At 42.3% G+C, this 14,969-nt stretch overlaps 1 protein-coding gene and 1 non-coding gene across 2 annotated transcripts; one reads left to right on the forward strand and one right to left on the reverse strand.

Moving 5' to 3' along the window:
* The first annotated feature begins 287 nt into the window (after positions 1-287).
* trnav-cac (transfer RNA valine (anticodon CAC)) lies at positions 288-360 on the forward strand. Its single transcript has one exon. It is a non-coding gene; the product is annotated as a tRNA-Val (tRNA).
* Positions 361-1,354: 994 nt separating this feature from the next.
* On the reverse strand, positions 1,355-11,672 carry maneal (mannosidase endo-alpha like). The gene is made up of 4 exons (XM_061060118.1): positions 10,787-11,672; positions 10,352-10,461; positions 4,224-4,300; positions 1,355-2,357 (listed from the first exon to the last, which is right to left on the reverse strand). The coding sequence occupies exons 1-4, from the start codon at positions 11,289-11,291 to the stop codon at positions 1,721-1,723; spliced, it is 1,329 nt and encodes a 442-aa protein (XP_060916101.1). The 5' UTR covers positions 11,292-11,672; the 3' UTR covers positions 1,355-1,720.
* Between the last annotated feature and the right edge of the window lie 3,297 nt (positions 11,673-14,969).

The raw sequence follows: 14,969 nt of genomic DNA on the forward strand, positions 1-14,969 counted from the left end.
CATACTGTAGTAAGATCGTGTAAATGACCGTAAATGTTTTCGTGTTATATATTTGTTTGTTGTTTCTTCAATACATGGATTGACATGTGCAGCATTTATTCTTTTTCGAGTTCATGAAGTCAATTTTTGAGTGACAAAGGATGCAGAGGGGTCGTTTTTTAACACGCATCTTTCTGTGTCCGAGCCACGCGTACAACTAGTAAAATAAATAAAGAAAATAGTGTCCCACCCTGCGCATGCGCTGTGGTTTTTATATGAGCGGTGACGTATGCAGTTCTTTTTCATCCGTTTCCGTAGTGTAGTGGTTATCACGTTCGCCTCACACGCGAAAGGTCCCCGGTTCGAAACCGGGCGGAAACATTATTATTTTATAGATAATAATTTCTATAGTTTCATTTGGTAACGAAATATTTTTACTGACGTTTAGCGCTTATAGGTATATATAACACAGTTCTGCAGCAGATTAACACACTTAACCATTGAAATGAAACTGCTTCTGCATGTGTCTATATGACAGCCATACTGCCATGTAGCCTGAATGATCAGAAACACACAAAAAAAACCAGTATTTAATTCATGACTTTATAAAAGTACAATTTGCCAATAAATGGAACAACTAAGGTTTGTCATCTTTGTGATATCTGAAAGTTGAACGATTAGTTTTTCTTTAGTGGGTCAGTGTTTGAAGGGACATGTTAAAAAAAACTGAAAGCAGTAGCCTCCTTTTTATCTGTTGTTTATTACATAAAGGGTCAAATCAGTCAATGTTTTTGACCTTTCAAGTAAAGTTGTGTTTATGCAGCCTACATTAGGCATCATTTTATTTTTGGATAAATAAATGAAGATGCTCAGACACTCAAAATATCTGATATCAAGATTATCTATTGAGAGGTTCTGTATTACTATAAAGACTGTTTTTTATGAAGTAGACTGTGTGGTCTTTTATCACCATGATCACTCACATGGATATGGGGGAGTGGACTCCCCTACATGTGGCCCAGGACACGTGCGTACACATTATCAGATCGTGGTCTGTTAATCTGCTTACTGTACCTCGCCTTTACACCCGCGCCTTTAAAAAGCCGAATTCTCAACCTCAAAATCTCCTACTGCCTCGGCCATGTCTTTTCTCCTCTCTTCTTCAGGTACTTAAGTCAAACAAAACAAGCCAGAAGTAAAATACCCTCTGCTGGTTAAAAACAAGTATTGCAATATATTTTTTCTCTCATTGATTTGAATTGTCCCTTATTTATATTGAATTTGAATTGTATAGCAAATTATCGTTACTAGCCTATTCCTAACATTTCTTGGGAGGATACGTTATTATGAATGGACACCACTGATTCACCAACAGTAAACAGACACATTTTTTAATTGGTCCTCAAAGAAATACAGGAAAGAACAATCTTTCATCATAAGAAAGTAAGAAAAAACCCTTCAGACCAAAGTTACTGTACAAAGCTCGACTTTCTTAAAGTTGCAAACAGAGTTGTTAGCAGGAATAGATGATTGGCTGTCTCTCATTTTGACCTTGCAGCTTCAACACATCAGTGACATTATCAACCCGTACAAAAACATGTTAGTGACAGAAACAGCACGGGGTAGAGTGAACATTTAAGGAAATTCTTCTCACAAGAGATCAGAGTAGAAGAAAAACACAGAGATGGATGAACAGCAAAGTCTTTAAGAGTGCATAATACTCGCAAAAATAAAGCCAAGTCTACATCAGCCACTTGTCCTTCTCCTTGTTAAAGTTCTCGGCCCACTGACGCGTGAGCTCTAAATAGTGATCCGGTTGGTTGGGCTGGTAGTCCAGATACAAACGGGTCACTGTTTTCTTGGGTACAGCCTTCTCGATTTGTGTACCTTCATGCCATTGGTTAAAAGAAGTGATGGTGACTATTTCTGGTCTGACAGACAGTGCTGCCTGCAAGGACGTCTCGTAGTAGCGCCCGTTGACCCGGTTCCTCGTGTTGTGATTGTTCCACGGTCGAACAGCCGTGTCCACGTAACCTGGACCAACACTGGGAATAAAAAGCAGATTGTTCGCGTCGCAGAAGGCCTTAACGGCTTTCCAGTTTTGGTGCGATGAGCCAAAAGAGAAGCCGTTGGAGGCAAAGTAGGTGTAAATGCCATCAAAGCCGCTCGCTTGGATGTCGTGTTTGTGGCGCTCTTCGACGATAAGGGCGACGAAAACGCCGTCGTAAGGTGTGCCTCTGATGCTGTGGGAGCCTTTAGCGGTCAGCATCTCCGCCCAGGACTCTGGCGGCGTCAGGTACGAGTCATAGACATAAAACAGAGGCAAGACTCGCCCTGTGCTGGACCTGAATCTGTAGAAGGCGCCATGTTTTCCATACCTGAGGAAAAGGAAAAGAAAGGCAGGATTTCAAACTGTTGCAATATACAAAACAGAGGGCATCGCTGTCTGCAAGACCACTTGTCCTATCGACCAATCAGGAGCATATTATTATTATTGTTCAGCAGGATAAAGCAGGCTATTTTTCATGACATGGCTTCCTTTGGTATTGAATAGTCACGACCACAACAACCTCGTTCAGCCTTCCGGGCACTTAAAGACACAGTTACGAGTAAGTCATTCAGTTTAACTGTAGGTCAATTTTGTAAAAATCTGTTTTTGGCTCGTCATAATTGGCATCCCATTTAATATCAAACTGTGTTCAGAAAACAAGTGACTATTGGAATATTTAAGTAAGACCGCGCTTTTATATTTATATCAGATTTGTCTATTAAATTAAATGTAAGTACCTATTGAAAGGCTTTTTTTGTTTTTTTTAAACAAGTTTGGATTGACCTCATCTGATGCCACCTCAGGTTGTCAGGAACATCTCAGAGTGGATAAGGATTTGACAATAGGGCATTACACAAGTTGCTCTCTTGTTAAACTTTGTAACGCAACAAAGAATTAATTTCCTCTTGGTATGAACACCCCTCCAGTCTGCCAGTGATAGACTCCCGCTGTGAGGTTCATATGTGAAACAAGCAGATCAGGAGGTTTTCAGGGGCAGTCCTCCTGAAATTCTCGAGAATTCTTTACAAGTACATATGTCAAAACAGCTTCAGATACTATTTGTGCTTTAGCAGGGCTATGATTTATTTTCCTCTCAGCCCAAACATTGTTTCATCTCATACAGATTGTGAGCACAGCGGGTTTCTAAAAATATTGGCAGCAACATAAAATCCAGGAATCCGATTCAGCTCGCGGCTCTCTAGCCTGCGCTTTGATTTGACTCCAGTCTTGTGTGACTATAAACACAGAATCCCCGAGGCTCTCTATTCTTGTTCCCGGTCACAGTGAGAGATCATGGGCTTCTTTTTTTCCAATGAATATCTTATACGATGAAACACTACCTGATTAGCCTCACAGGCTTTAGTCTCTCTGTTATAGAGAATACATTTTATACCTCTCTCTAGCTGAAGATCATTAAAGGGGACATATAATGGAAAATCCACTTCTACAGTGTCTACCGACCCACAAAATGTGAAATAAACCCATCCAGTTCTTTGTTTGTGGTCTGCACAAGTCTTACAACACAGAGAAAAAATCTCTGTTTCAAATTTGCTCTAATTGTGATGTCACAGTGGGATTCTGGTAAAAAAAAAAAATCCCCTCCCCTCCCCTGGTATCTCCACCGATGGACTCCACCTCCAGCCTAGAACAAAACTTTTGTGCAGGTCCGCCATTTTTATTCTTGCTACAGAGGAGTGATGTCTACCGGGAAAACTCAGGGGGGGGTCATTGCATTTAAAGAGACACACACACCAAAACGGAGCATTCTGAGAGAGCTGGTTTATACAGGGTCACAAACCTCCTCTGGTGCTTGATTCATGTTATATTTTGACCAAAGCACAGCACAGATGTTTCATTTAAACCACAGGGGGACTGTTTGAGAAGGTGGGAAATAAGTATAATATGTCCTCTTTAAATGTTCCGAGGTAGAAAAAGTGTAGGGCTCTCTTTCTGACACACTCACACTGCTTTAAGTCAGGCTAAATTCTACCTGCTGATCTCTTACAGCCGGATTACAAGGGAGAGACATCTATATTTAATAACCACCTTCCTCGTTTCCCCCCACCAGACTTCATGTTTCACCACATCTCTGGACTTCTAACGTCAGCAGCCGACGATACGGAGAGCAGAGCTTGACCTTTTGGAAAACAAATCCGGCACAGAGGAAAGTGGAAGCGCAGAAGAAGAAACTTACTTGTCAATAATGTATTTGATGTTGTCATGCATGCTCTGGTCCGTCCGTCCTTTGTATGGCTGGATGTGAAAGGCCACCTGAGCACAAAAAAAACAAAAAACATTTGAACACAGGCGTTAACAACATCCTGACAGTATAAATACTCAAAAACCTGAAAAGAAAGAGGGTTGTGCAGTGATTTTCAAACAGAGCGTGCTCATTATTCCAGTGTGTTGTTTGTTTTGATGGACAGGCAGAATGAATGCAGGATTCAATTAGTAGTCCATGGACTCCACTCATTATTTGGCCTCTCTGTCTGTGAAGCACAGGGTTGGTTGAAGAGCAGTGCTGCACTCACTCTGCTACTTGCTCAGCTGCAGGAACTGCATGTTTTTGAGCAGATACCTAAATATTACGGAGGAATCACAGCGAGTATATTGCATAGACTGCAGTCAATAAGTGGATAAAACCACCTGGATGTCAACAATTGGTTTAACAACTGCTGTTTTTCAGACTTGACATTGACATTTTTGGCCGCTGCCATTCTTAGCGATCAATAAACTGAAAAGCAAGACAAATGATTTGTCTGATACTCGCATGAAAAAGGTTGTTATTTATCCCAAAGCTTCGAGAGGCAGAATTCTTTAGCCCAAGTGTAGTTACTAAGCTGAGCCGTCATCACGTCTTTGTACATTCATATTGATTTTGTGACGGGGTAATATCATTGTCCCAGTCTGTGAAACACGGCACAGCTGGAGCAGCAAATACACACACAGTCAGGCTTGCGCGCACACACACACACACACACACACACACACACACACACACACACACACACACACACACACACACACACATACACACACACACACACACACAGCGCTGTGCTCCACTGAAACCATCTCATGTCTGTAATGGCACTGTTTCTACCACCGCAGACGGTACAGAGGGGGTTCACTTTGTCCCCCCTTACCCCTACGCAACATTCACATTGATTTGAAATGTCACAGGGGCGTAATTATTACGGGTTGAAACAACAGTCCTAACAGGGCAGTTATTCTGAATTAGCTGAGGTGGAACAGACGGCTTACTTTAAGCCTTAATGTACTAATTATAATTTGTAAATTATATTTTAAAAAATCCTCTGTACAGTTGTCAAGATTTGAGAACCGATCCATAAAGACCAACAGCTGTCTTAAAAAAATATCATTGTGCTGCGAAGGTAGCCGTTTAACATGGGGCTCTATATTGGATTAACTCACTTTGGGAGACAGCCCCATGTGGCCATTCAAGGAACTGCAGTTGTGGAACTTTCACATGCTTCATTTTTTAGTTTTGCTTGATCTCGATCAGATTTAAAAGGAAACGAACAGACAATAAGGAAGGTTAAAGGAGTCCTCTTCGTCTTGTTTGAAGATAGAAGCAGACAGAGTAACAAACAGAAGTGTCAGCCTGCAGGACGGTGAGGACTTCTGGAAAAGAAGTTGTGAGGGAGGGGAAACGAGGAGAAAAGAAGTGAAGCAGATGCTCACAATCCCCTCGGGGGTTCACCTGTTGTCATGTTATGAGTTTGTAAATTCAGGTAACACAGAAAGACATCTATTCCCCTCACCTAACCTGCCACAGGAGTCCTTCTGAGGACTGTGCTAGGGGGCTTTCTTTTCTTAGTGTATCTTTAGTTTGTTTTCATTTCAGTCAAGTGTTGTGGAAAGATCAGCTCCCCTAAACAAATCTGTGCAATCTTTTTTTAGTTGCGGGTTGATGATCCCAGTCTCACTGACAGTCCTGTGTTGTGCTCTGTAACAGGAGCTGAAAGCCGAGTGGCGGATGCTCTCTGTCATGCAGGACAAACTGTGACACGCTTTGTGTGCTTCAGTGACAAAGGGAAGAGCGGTTCTACTGCAGCGTAGCCGCACACAGTAAAGCATTGACGGAGCTGTGGAGCCACAAACACCGAGTGCTCGACGCCCACTCCATTTTTATTTTTTTTTCAAAAGAGGCTGCAAGGTCTTCCCAAACAGTTTCCATGGTAACGCGGCAATGTTTGGCACGCAGGCTCGAGCTCGTCAGCCGTCTCGACTTGCTTGGAAATCATGAAAGGCCAGCGAGGTAAGACGCTGCGCAATCCGGTCCTGTTAAAGCTCGGATGGATGCAGATGAAAAGTGTTTTGTGTCCCCCCCCCTCCCCTCTGTGGTTCAGTGAAGACACATTCTCATATTTACACTCCGGGGTCTCAGGTGGGAGGGTGCTGCGGCTGCAAAAAACAGCCTCCTGAAACGTTTTCACCAACGTTTGGCTTTTCTTCAGACGATGACAAACACTAACCTGAAGCAATATTACATCATCATGTCAGTGCATGCAACATTAAATCAGCTTATTATGTAAACTGAGATGACACATTTTGAAAGTGCGGAAGCAAAACAGTTACAAAAGATCTGTGAAATACAGTCAGCGCATGCAATTTGGTTTAAGGAAAAGGTCTTGAAGATAAAAAAAGTACAAAAAGTACTGACATTTGATTGCTTCAGTCTGCAGCCGGAAGGAGCTCTGTAAAGGCTAAAATGAATTCCTTGTGGACAAATACACCCGAATACAGGGCTACACTGCAAGTTCCTGTTTTTATGACACGCTCAGATAGTTTTTTAAATGTCTGACAACATTTCAGAATTTGGTATGCATGTGACATCCATTGCTCCTGGAGCCAGCCTCAAGTGGACCCTCGACGGACTGCAGGATTTTGCACTTCCGAATTCATTTTTCTACACCCGAGGTTGCCGCTTGATCCTGCAGTCATTTTTTTTTGTTCATTTAAACAGCTGGTGTCAGATTGGTACTCAGCATTTTTCAGTTTGCAGTTTCAGGTTGTTTTATTGGTTTCGGTAAAACAAAGGAAAGTGGAACGTCTCTACTTTTGTGCTCAACTTAGAGCCCCATTTCCACCAAGCGGTCTGGTTCAGTTCAGTTCGGTACGGTGCCCATTTATCAGCGTTTCCACCTTCAAAAGTTGGGAATGGTACCGAAAAATAAGGGATCTGTAACGTCCTACTTTTTTGGTACCCTTCTGTTGGGGTGCCACGGGTACCAATCCAGCCCTAAAGGATCCTGTTTGTTTTCTTTGTCCCTGTTTTTCTTGAACGTTTCACTTAATTAACAGCGGGCTACACTGTGTTGGGCTGCTATGATGTCACACTGTTACATAGCTGACGCGACTATCTCCATCTGGCTTACACTCTGTTTAACAAACAATAGGGTACGGTTGGCTGTGGAAACGCAAGCAAGTTCAGGGTTTACCTTACCGAACTGAACCAAACCGGACCGCTTGGTGGAAGCGGGGCTTTAAGGGTTTAATCTCTCTCCTCTTGTTTGCAGCTCACATCCTGACATCCACATTTCGGTGAGCAAACAGGGTCAATCTATTCTTAATTAATGAGGACGGAGCACTAACGCTGATTATAGATCTGCCTGTGTTGCCCCGTTTGTAACACTAGTGGAACCATGATCCCTCTCCAGAACTCATGTTGCTCTTTATTTCTGCCAAAGCACTTCATGAAATGACACACAAGGCACTCACATACAACATTTGCTGAGAAAATGCAACACACATACACACACACACACGAGTGCTCACACACACAAACTTCAGCCTGTGTCTTGTCAGCAGCGGCAGCTCTGGTGCACCGAAACACCGGAGCGTTAGCCTTTGGGTCAGCTGAGAGACACACACGGTCGTGTTAGTCTGACAGAGACACACAGAGACCCAGTTCTCACTCTTAAGACTTCCATATAAGGAGCATGAAAGCTCTTCTGCCCTCTTAATGCTGAATCTACAGTCTTCGCTCAGCTCGTTTTTTCCGCTGCTGTCTCGAGCACCTTCAGCATCTTATGGTGTCAGACCCCCTCCGTGCTAAAGTAGACGTGACTCTGTTAGATAGAGCGGAGCATTGAAATAGAAAATCTACCCTAAAGCACTTCCACTCTGTAAAAATAGCTGAAACAGGAAATTAAAGCAGAACATTTTCATCCCTCTGCAGCGTCCGTGTTACTGTAAATGTCAGAATTTCGAGGTCAGGGCATCAGAATAGGAGATGCAACAAGGGCCCAATGGGTAGGTAAACATTTCTGCACAGTCAGGAGCCTCATTGGACCAGAATGCAATGCAGCTGCAAGACATGCTGCAGTTTCAGTTCAGTGCATGACACACTTTTTCTCAACTGGACACAAAAGAGTCTTAAGGATGTGTCACAGCAGAGTTTTAAAAGCAAAATTTACACAACGGCAAAAGTGAAACTGCCTAAGCTGTGCTGCCTTTTTTTTATTGAAACAAAGGATTGAAGGACAAATTGTCAAGTCTTCTTGTGTTTTGGAGCGCTGTGTAATGAATAAGAGTGGACATACTGTACGTTCAGGGACTTCAGATTTCTGGAGAGCAAAGTTGTTCTGGATTCAGCTAAGCTCCGCCTACATTTTTAATATGCATGTTTTAAGTGACAATCAAGAACTCTATTTTCATAATAACATTGGTATTAGATCATATGAGACGAGGATGTTATAACCAGTGTCGTTGACTTTTGAGTGTTACAGCTGGTCAGTAAGTCCGTTATGTTTAGACTGACATGCAGTGTGAAGTTTTTTCAGAAAAATTCTGCTCAGACAGAGTGCTCCTGAAAGTCTTCCTTGCTTGCTTGTTCACACACATGTCCCTCACAGCAGGAGACTTTCCCTGTCAGACAGGAGGGGGGGTCGGGGATCTCAGGAGGCAACAAATGACAGAAGAAGAGCGACGCAGAAGTGGCAGACCAAACAGCGGAGTCGAAAGCTATGATGACAATTTTTACTTTTAAATCCAAGTATATCAGCGCTACGTGTAGTTCGACATGTTCACAGTGTCAACAAAAGATACTTGCATGGAGACTGCGCCACATGCACACATACAGTTTATGGTCGTGCGTCGGTAGCAGGATATGAATGTCATCACCCCCTTCCACTTCCTTTGCGTTACATTTTTCTAAATATTACCAGATGCATTCACACATCAGCTCCCTCAGACCTCACGGGGGAAACTGAGGGTATAGTCAGAGTGAAAAAATGCTGTTTGTGTTCACACACGCAGCTCAACCTGAACATTTCAGGAGTTCGGTGCGAGTGTGAAAGCACCACAAGATAGTCCAACCTGCTGTACAGGTAGCTGTTAGCTAGGTCGTGTTTGCTTAATAGGTGCTCGCAAAGCAACACTGATAAATCAGCAGAAGAAACTTCAGATATGTGACACCACACTGTTCATTACTGTATACTTCAAAAAGTTGGAGATGTGGCAGAAAAAGGCAATAGAAATGAAGTATTTGAACATTTTTCAAAGCGTTATTTTCCATGTTTATGGTTATCTTGTTTTAACCCAATCAAAACCATATTTTTTAAAAACCTATCAAGTGTCCTCATGCCTCAGACTAACCAAACGGACGTTATTTTGAGTGTTAGAAAAGCAGCAAAATGTCATAATGTTATAATGTTGTCAAAAATGTGCAATACTTTTTTTCCCTACGATTTAGTTTCTAGGGGAGATAGGGCAGTGGATAGAGTCGGAAATCAGGGAGAGAGATAGAGAGGGGGGGGGGGGGATGACATGTGGGAAAGGAGCCACAGATCGGATTCCAAACTGAGCAGCCTACAGCCTTCGCACGCACTAACCGCTGCTCCACCGGCACCTCATAAAATACTTTTTAAAAGCAGCTTCCCTAATGCAATCCAACTGCGGTCCTCCGTGCCCTGAACTGGTTTGGTAATGAATAAGCCATATTCCATTATCTATTGCATTATTAACCTGTGGTACCGAAGTTGACACTTTGACATATTTGACAAAAAAATATTGCATCATGAATTTATCTCAATGCTTTGAATAAGATGCCATTTTCAATAAAAGACTACTACTGCTCGGCCTCAGCCAACGTATAGTGTCATGTAAGACCTGAGATGAATCCATACAGCTTTCCGATACCATAACAAACCGATGAAATGAGGACATTTTCAGATTCAGCCTGATTCAGTGTTCTCACAGTTTTTAACATTTGATCTTCCACAACCATCACTGATAAGTCATTCATTCAGTAAATCATCAGAAAGGTAAAAACATACCGGTTGTCTCACCAGTTACCTTGATGCTGTGCCTGTGGGCAGCGTCCATGACAGCAGGAACCAGGTCCTCAGTGGGCTCCCCGTGGTCGTCTGCCACCCCGGGGGGATACCACGACAACACCAGCACCCCTACAACACACAGGCATACACTGTTACCTATACACACAACTATGCCCACACATGCAACAACTTTACGAGGTCCCACATCACACCACAGGCCAATTAGTCCAAAACGATTTCTGATTCTTTTCATGTGGATTCATGTTTTTGCGTTCTTCCACTGAAAAGCAACACATGTAAGTAACTTCATATGATGGTTTAAAAAAATAGGTAAAAAAAAAAGAAGAAAAAGAAATGGTGCAACATAATCAGAGGCTATATTTTGATGAGAGGACTGGGGGAATGTCAAAAATACCAACAAGCATCAAAGAGCCCGTGTTGGAGGATTAGTTACCTGCTGCAGCTTCTTCTATCTGGGACATGTGAGACTCCAACACCTTCGGGTCCCTCGAGCTGTAGGGTCCCAGTTCGGGGTAAAAACTTGAGGCAATGTCTTCTGGGGGCGTGTGCCTTCCTTGGGCATGACTGGCTGCAATCTTAGGGTCCCAGTGAGGCACCAGCACGTGGTCCCAGTGGATGTACTTGTTGTCCATGCCGGGAGAGCCGTACCACAGGTAGTAGAAGATGTGAACATCGTAGAATATGCTGTAGTCTCGGTCTGATTTGGTGAACACCACCTTCGTGTCGCTGCTGCCCATGTGGAACTGGCCCGGGGACACCACCACGTCGTTCGCATCCGGCCGCCTCCTCTCGGACCTCTCCCCGATGAAGTCCATGCCGGGGGCCAGGTCCGAGAAGCCGTCGCTCGGCTTCAGCGTCCTGAGCCCCATCATGGCCCCGAAAATGAAGAGGGTGAAGAGGAAAAGTGCCACAAGAGCTTTCCTGCGGAGCCGAGTCATTGTCGCTGTCCGTGGTGCTGCTGTTGCAGAAAAACAGAAGCCAGTAGGGGGGGAGGGAGGGCACGGGTCCTCTTAATGCCAGCCCGTGAATGTAGGCATCGTCTATCAGCAGGAATCAGTAGGTCAAATAAAACGCGTTCAGTCACTGCAGCGGCTGTTAAATAACCAAAGCACTCTCACCTCACGTCCATCACCACGACCTGAGGGGGAATCACGCACTATAATGCTCCACAAACCGCCTCCTGCTCGCCTTGGAACAGCCATGACGCTTCTATTTCTCCTCCATCCTTTCCCCTCGGAGAGAAAAGTGAAAGACCGATAACACCTCTCCTCAGCTGTCTCATGTCTCGTCAGAACACAGAATACAGGTCTGCCCACAGCTTCAAATCGCAAATTGAAGCAAGTGCGGTAACCTTTTTTTTTTTTTTCCACCTTAAAGCTTACTCACTGTTCGCCTGCGCCTCGTTTCGCCGTCGAGCTGTTGCCCGCCTCTCCTGTCATCCCATCTTTCACAGGAGGGATCACATCGGCTTCTTGGAAAGCTGTTTCTGCTCTACCTTACATTACATGAACATGTTTTTTTTTGAATGAATGCTCGTGTCAGAAGAGAGAATGACACATTTGTTTTTGTGGTGCGACCAAAAGAGAGAGAGGGAGACGGGATTATACCCAATCCGGAAATCTATGTTTTGTATATGAGGGGTGATTAATGCCCAAGCGGCCACTTCCGGTGTCAAGTGACAATTTGAGGCTTGCTGCAAAAGCCCTGGAAGTTCATTTCACACCTGTATTACAGCAGAAATAACATGTTTAAAGCCCGGTAAAAAAAAAGAAAAAAAAAACATATAGTGTGGGAATGCAAATGCTTAGTTAGCAAATGCTTAGTTTTGAAATTGACAATAAAGTTGACTTTGACTTTGAATGTATATGAATTCATAAACTGGCTAATTAGCTCGCCTATATATTGTAAAGATTTGAATGTGACATTTTCTGTCTTACTCAGACAGTTAAGATAAATGTACCACAAAAGCTGACTTTGGGGTTTACACACTTATCTTAACCTTCGAGCTTCATTGTGGCACTACTGACCCGCCATACGGCATGTTGTTATTTACTGATACTGATATTTTTTTTATATCGGTCATTGTGGTCCAACTGTCTGGAATTTGAATTAAGATCTGCTACAACCTTGTCTTCTTTTAAAAGCAGCCTGATAACATATATCTTTGCGCACGCTTTTGGCTTAATCTTAAATTATTTGTAGCAGCTGTGTATTTCAGCCTATGTGTGTAGCATGTCTCAGGAACAGAGTATAAAATGTAATTTCCCCTCACAGGATTAATTAAGTATATCGTCTTCTTCTTCTTCTTCTTCTTCTTCTTCTTCTTCTTCTTCTTCTTCTTCTGTAAAGTGCTGTATAAATAATTGAACTTGACTTCAGCACAAGTCCACTTAAAACATGTTTTCAGCATTACATGTAGTATGACTACAAACATGTTTAGCTTGGATGGTCCCAGTGAGAGCTCAATCCCTGATGTGTCTGCTTTGAACGATGATCCACATTACAAAAAAATGAATTAAAGCTTCTTCTTTTTTTTTGTTTTTACAAGAGCTCTGTTTGTGTGCTGTTCAGAGAGCAATGTTTTGGATTACATGTACATCTGAGAGATATAGTTGTGGTCTCAAAAAAAACACGCTTTAGGTGACATCTAGTGGATAAGATAAAAAATGCTTTTATTCCCTGCAGGTTTGTGGATGTGGTTATTAGTGGCAGTGCACTGAGGCTCGTCATTATCTTCCCACAGTCATTCAGAGAAGATTATGATCCCTGGACAGACTGCACGTCCATTTCTCACCAATAGATGGTGACTCTGCCTTTTAAAGAAGACTCACCACACAGCAGATAACGTACATGTAGATATTTCTGAACTTCCAGAACCATGTATAAAGCTCAGCAAAACGCAGCAGTGTGTTTCAAGTACAAGTACAAGTAAAGAAAAGAGTTAGGTATTCAGAGGAGAAAAAAAGGACAAATAAAGAACAAATACAACTGTAATCGTCCATTTCACTTGAAAAAATTCTGGTATGATTAAACTTGGGACCATTTTTTTCATGTGTATCAATAAATAAGAAGTACAAAATGTTTTGGAGTAGCTGCTTCAGATGCTGCCTCAATAGAAAAGTTCAACTGTGTTATTGTATGACTTTGGTTACTCTGTATTTAACGGTTAATCTTATAAACATCGCACAAAAAGTAAATGTGTGTTTGGTAGATTATTTCTTTGTTGTAACAATGCTTCTTGGCAATACATCTTATACTGTTGCAAAGCCTGTTTATTTCCCTTTTAAATGGGTATGAGGGTATATGCTGAGTATGTGGGTTGCGCCCATAAAAAAACGTGCCAAATCTTCTCTGAATGCCCAACAGCTTATTGTTTGGTGTCGTTTAGAGGACACAGATGAGGAGTTGGTGTACTAACAGATAAAGGACAAAAGACAAGTTTTTTTTTTCTGAGGGATAAACTGACTGCTGTTCTGCTCGGCAACCTAACAAATTAAATTAAACCTAACAAGGTAAATACCTAACAAGGTAAATTAATTATAGGTCATAAAATGGCAAAAAATACCACAGAGTCAGAAGAGCTGTCCCTGGTGCTGAAACGGTTCTCTGTTACATTCAACACTCAAACCTTTGTGTGTCGGAGGCTACAGAGGAATTTATACATGAATAGAGCATCATCTGTAATCCACCTACACCTTTTTTTAATTATTTCTACACACCTTTAATAAAATGCATCTGTCTGAATAAGGCCAGAAAAAAAACGTTCTTTCTTTCTTTCTTTCTTGTCTCTTATTTGTACTGAGGTAATAATGTCTACAGTATATTTAGTGTCACTGTTTCTGTATTTCTTTCGGTCTAATGATTCTGTTTCAATCGAGCCAGGGACAGGCAAATTAGCCAAGGCTATGAACCTGCATGCATGGGATCTACTAATATATGAAGAAATGTTCATTCCATGTGTCCCTGTTAAATAAACAAATAAAATAAGTAATTACAATGATTTGGATATATTCTGTTTTTTTGTAATATTGTCACCAAAAGCCTAAAGAATTACATAACCTCACATTCAAAGCCTGATACACCTGTACCATAGAGCTCCATTGTTGTCCATTGAAAACACATCAGTTAGTCACACTGTTGCACTTGGTGACATGTTGTCTGATTACGGAGAAACTGTAGCTTGTTTTGACTCCATCACACAAACACATCTCTGCAGAAAATGCTCTCTAACAGATGCATTATGTCCTTCTGTCTGTGAAACGTTACGCAAGTTTGTGAGATCTCGTGTCTGTGAAATCTTATTACAAACACAAGTTTGTGGCCAAACAGCCTAGTGTGCATTTGGTGGGTCCTAATGTTAAGAATCTGTTGGACACTCCTTGAGTCTCCCATGTTATAAAGTGAGGATATGAAAATGTGTGTTGCGAGCTTCAGGATGGCAAGAAAACTAAACTTGAGCCGGACCTGTGAAAGAAACGAACCCTGAATTGTACAACTATGTGGCAGCAAGTGACAGTCAGCAGCTTTTTTTTTGAAGCTGTTGAGTGCTTGATTGCAGGCAGACAATTTTGAATGTAGATCTAAGGCAAGGGTGAAGAGAGGGAAGGAGACAGAGG

Source organism: Labrus mixtus, chromosome 16 (assembly GCF_963584025.1).
Source record: "Labrus mixtus chromosome 16, fLabMix1.1, whole genome shotgun sequence".
Lineage (NCBI taxonomy): Eukaryota > Metazoa > Chordata > Actinopteri > Labriformes > Labridae > Labrus > Labrus mixtus.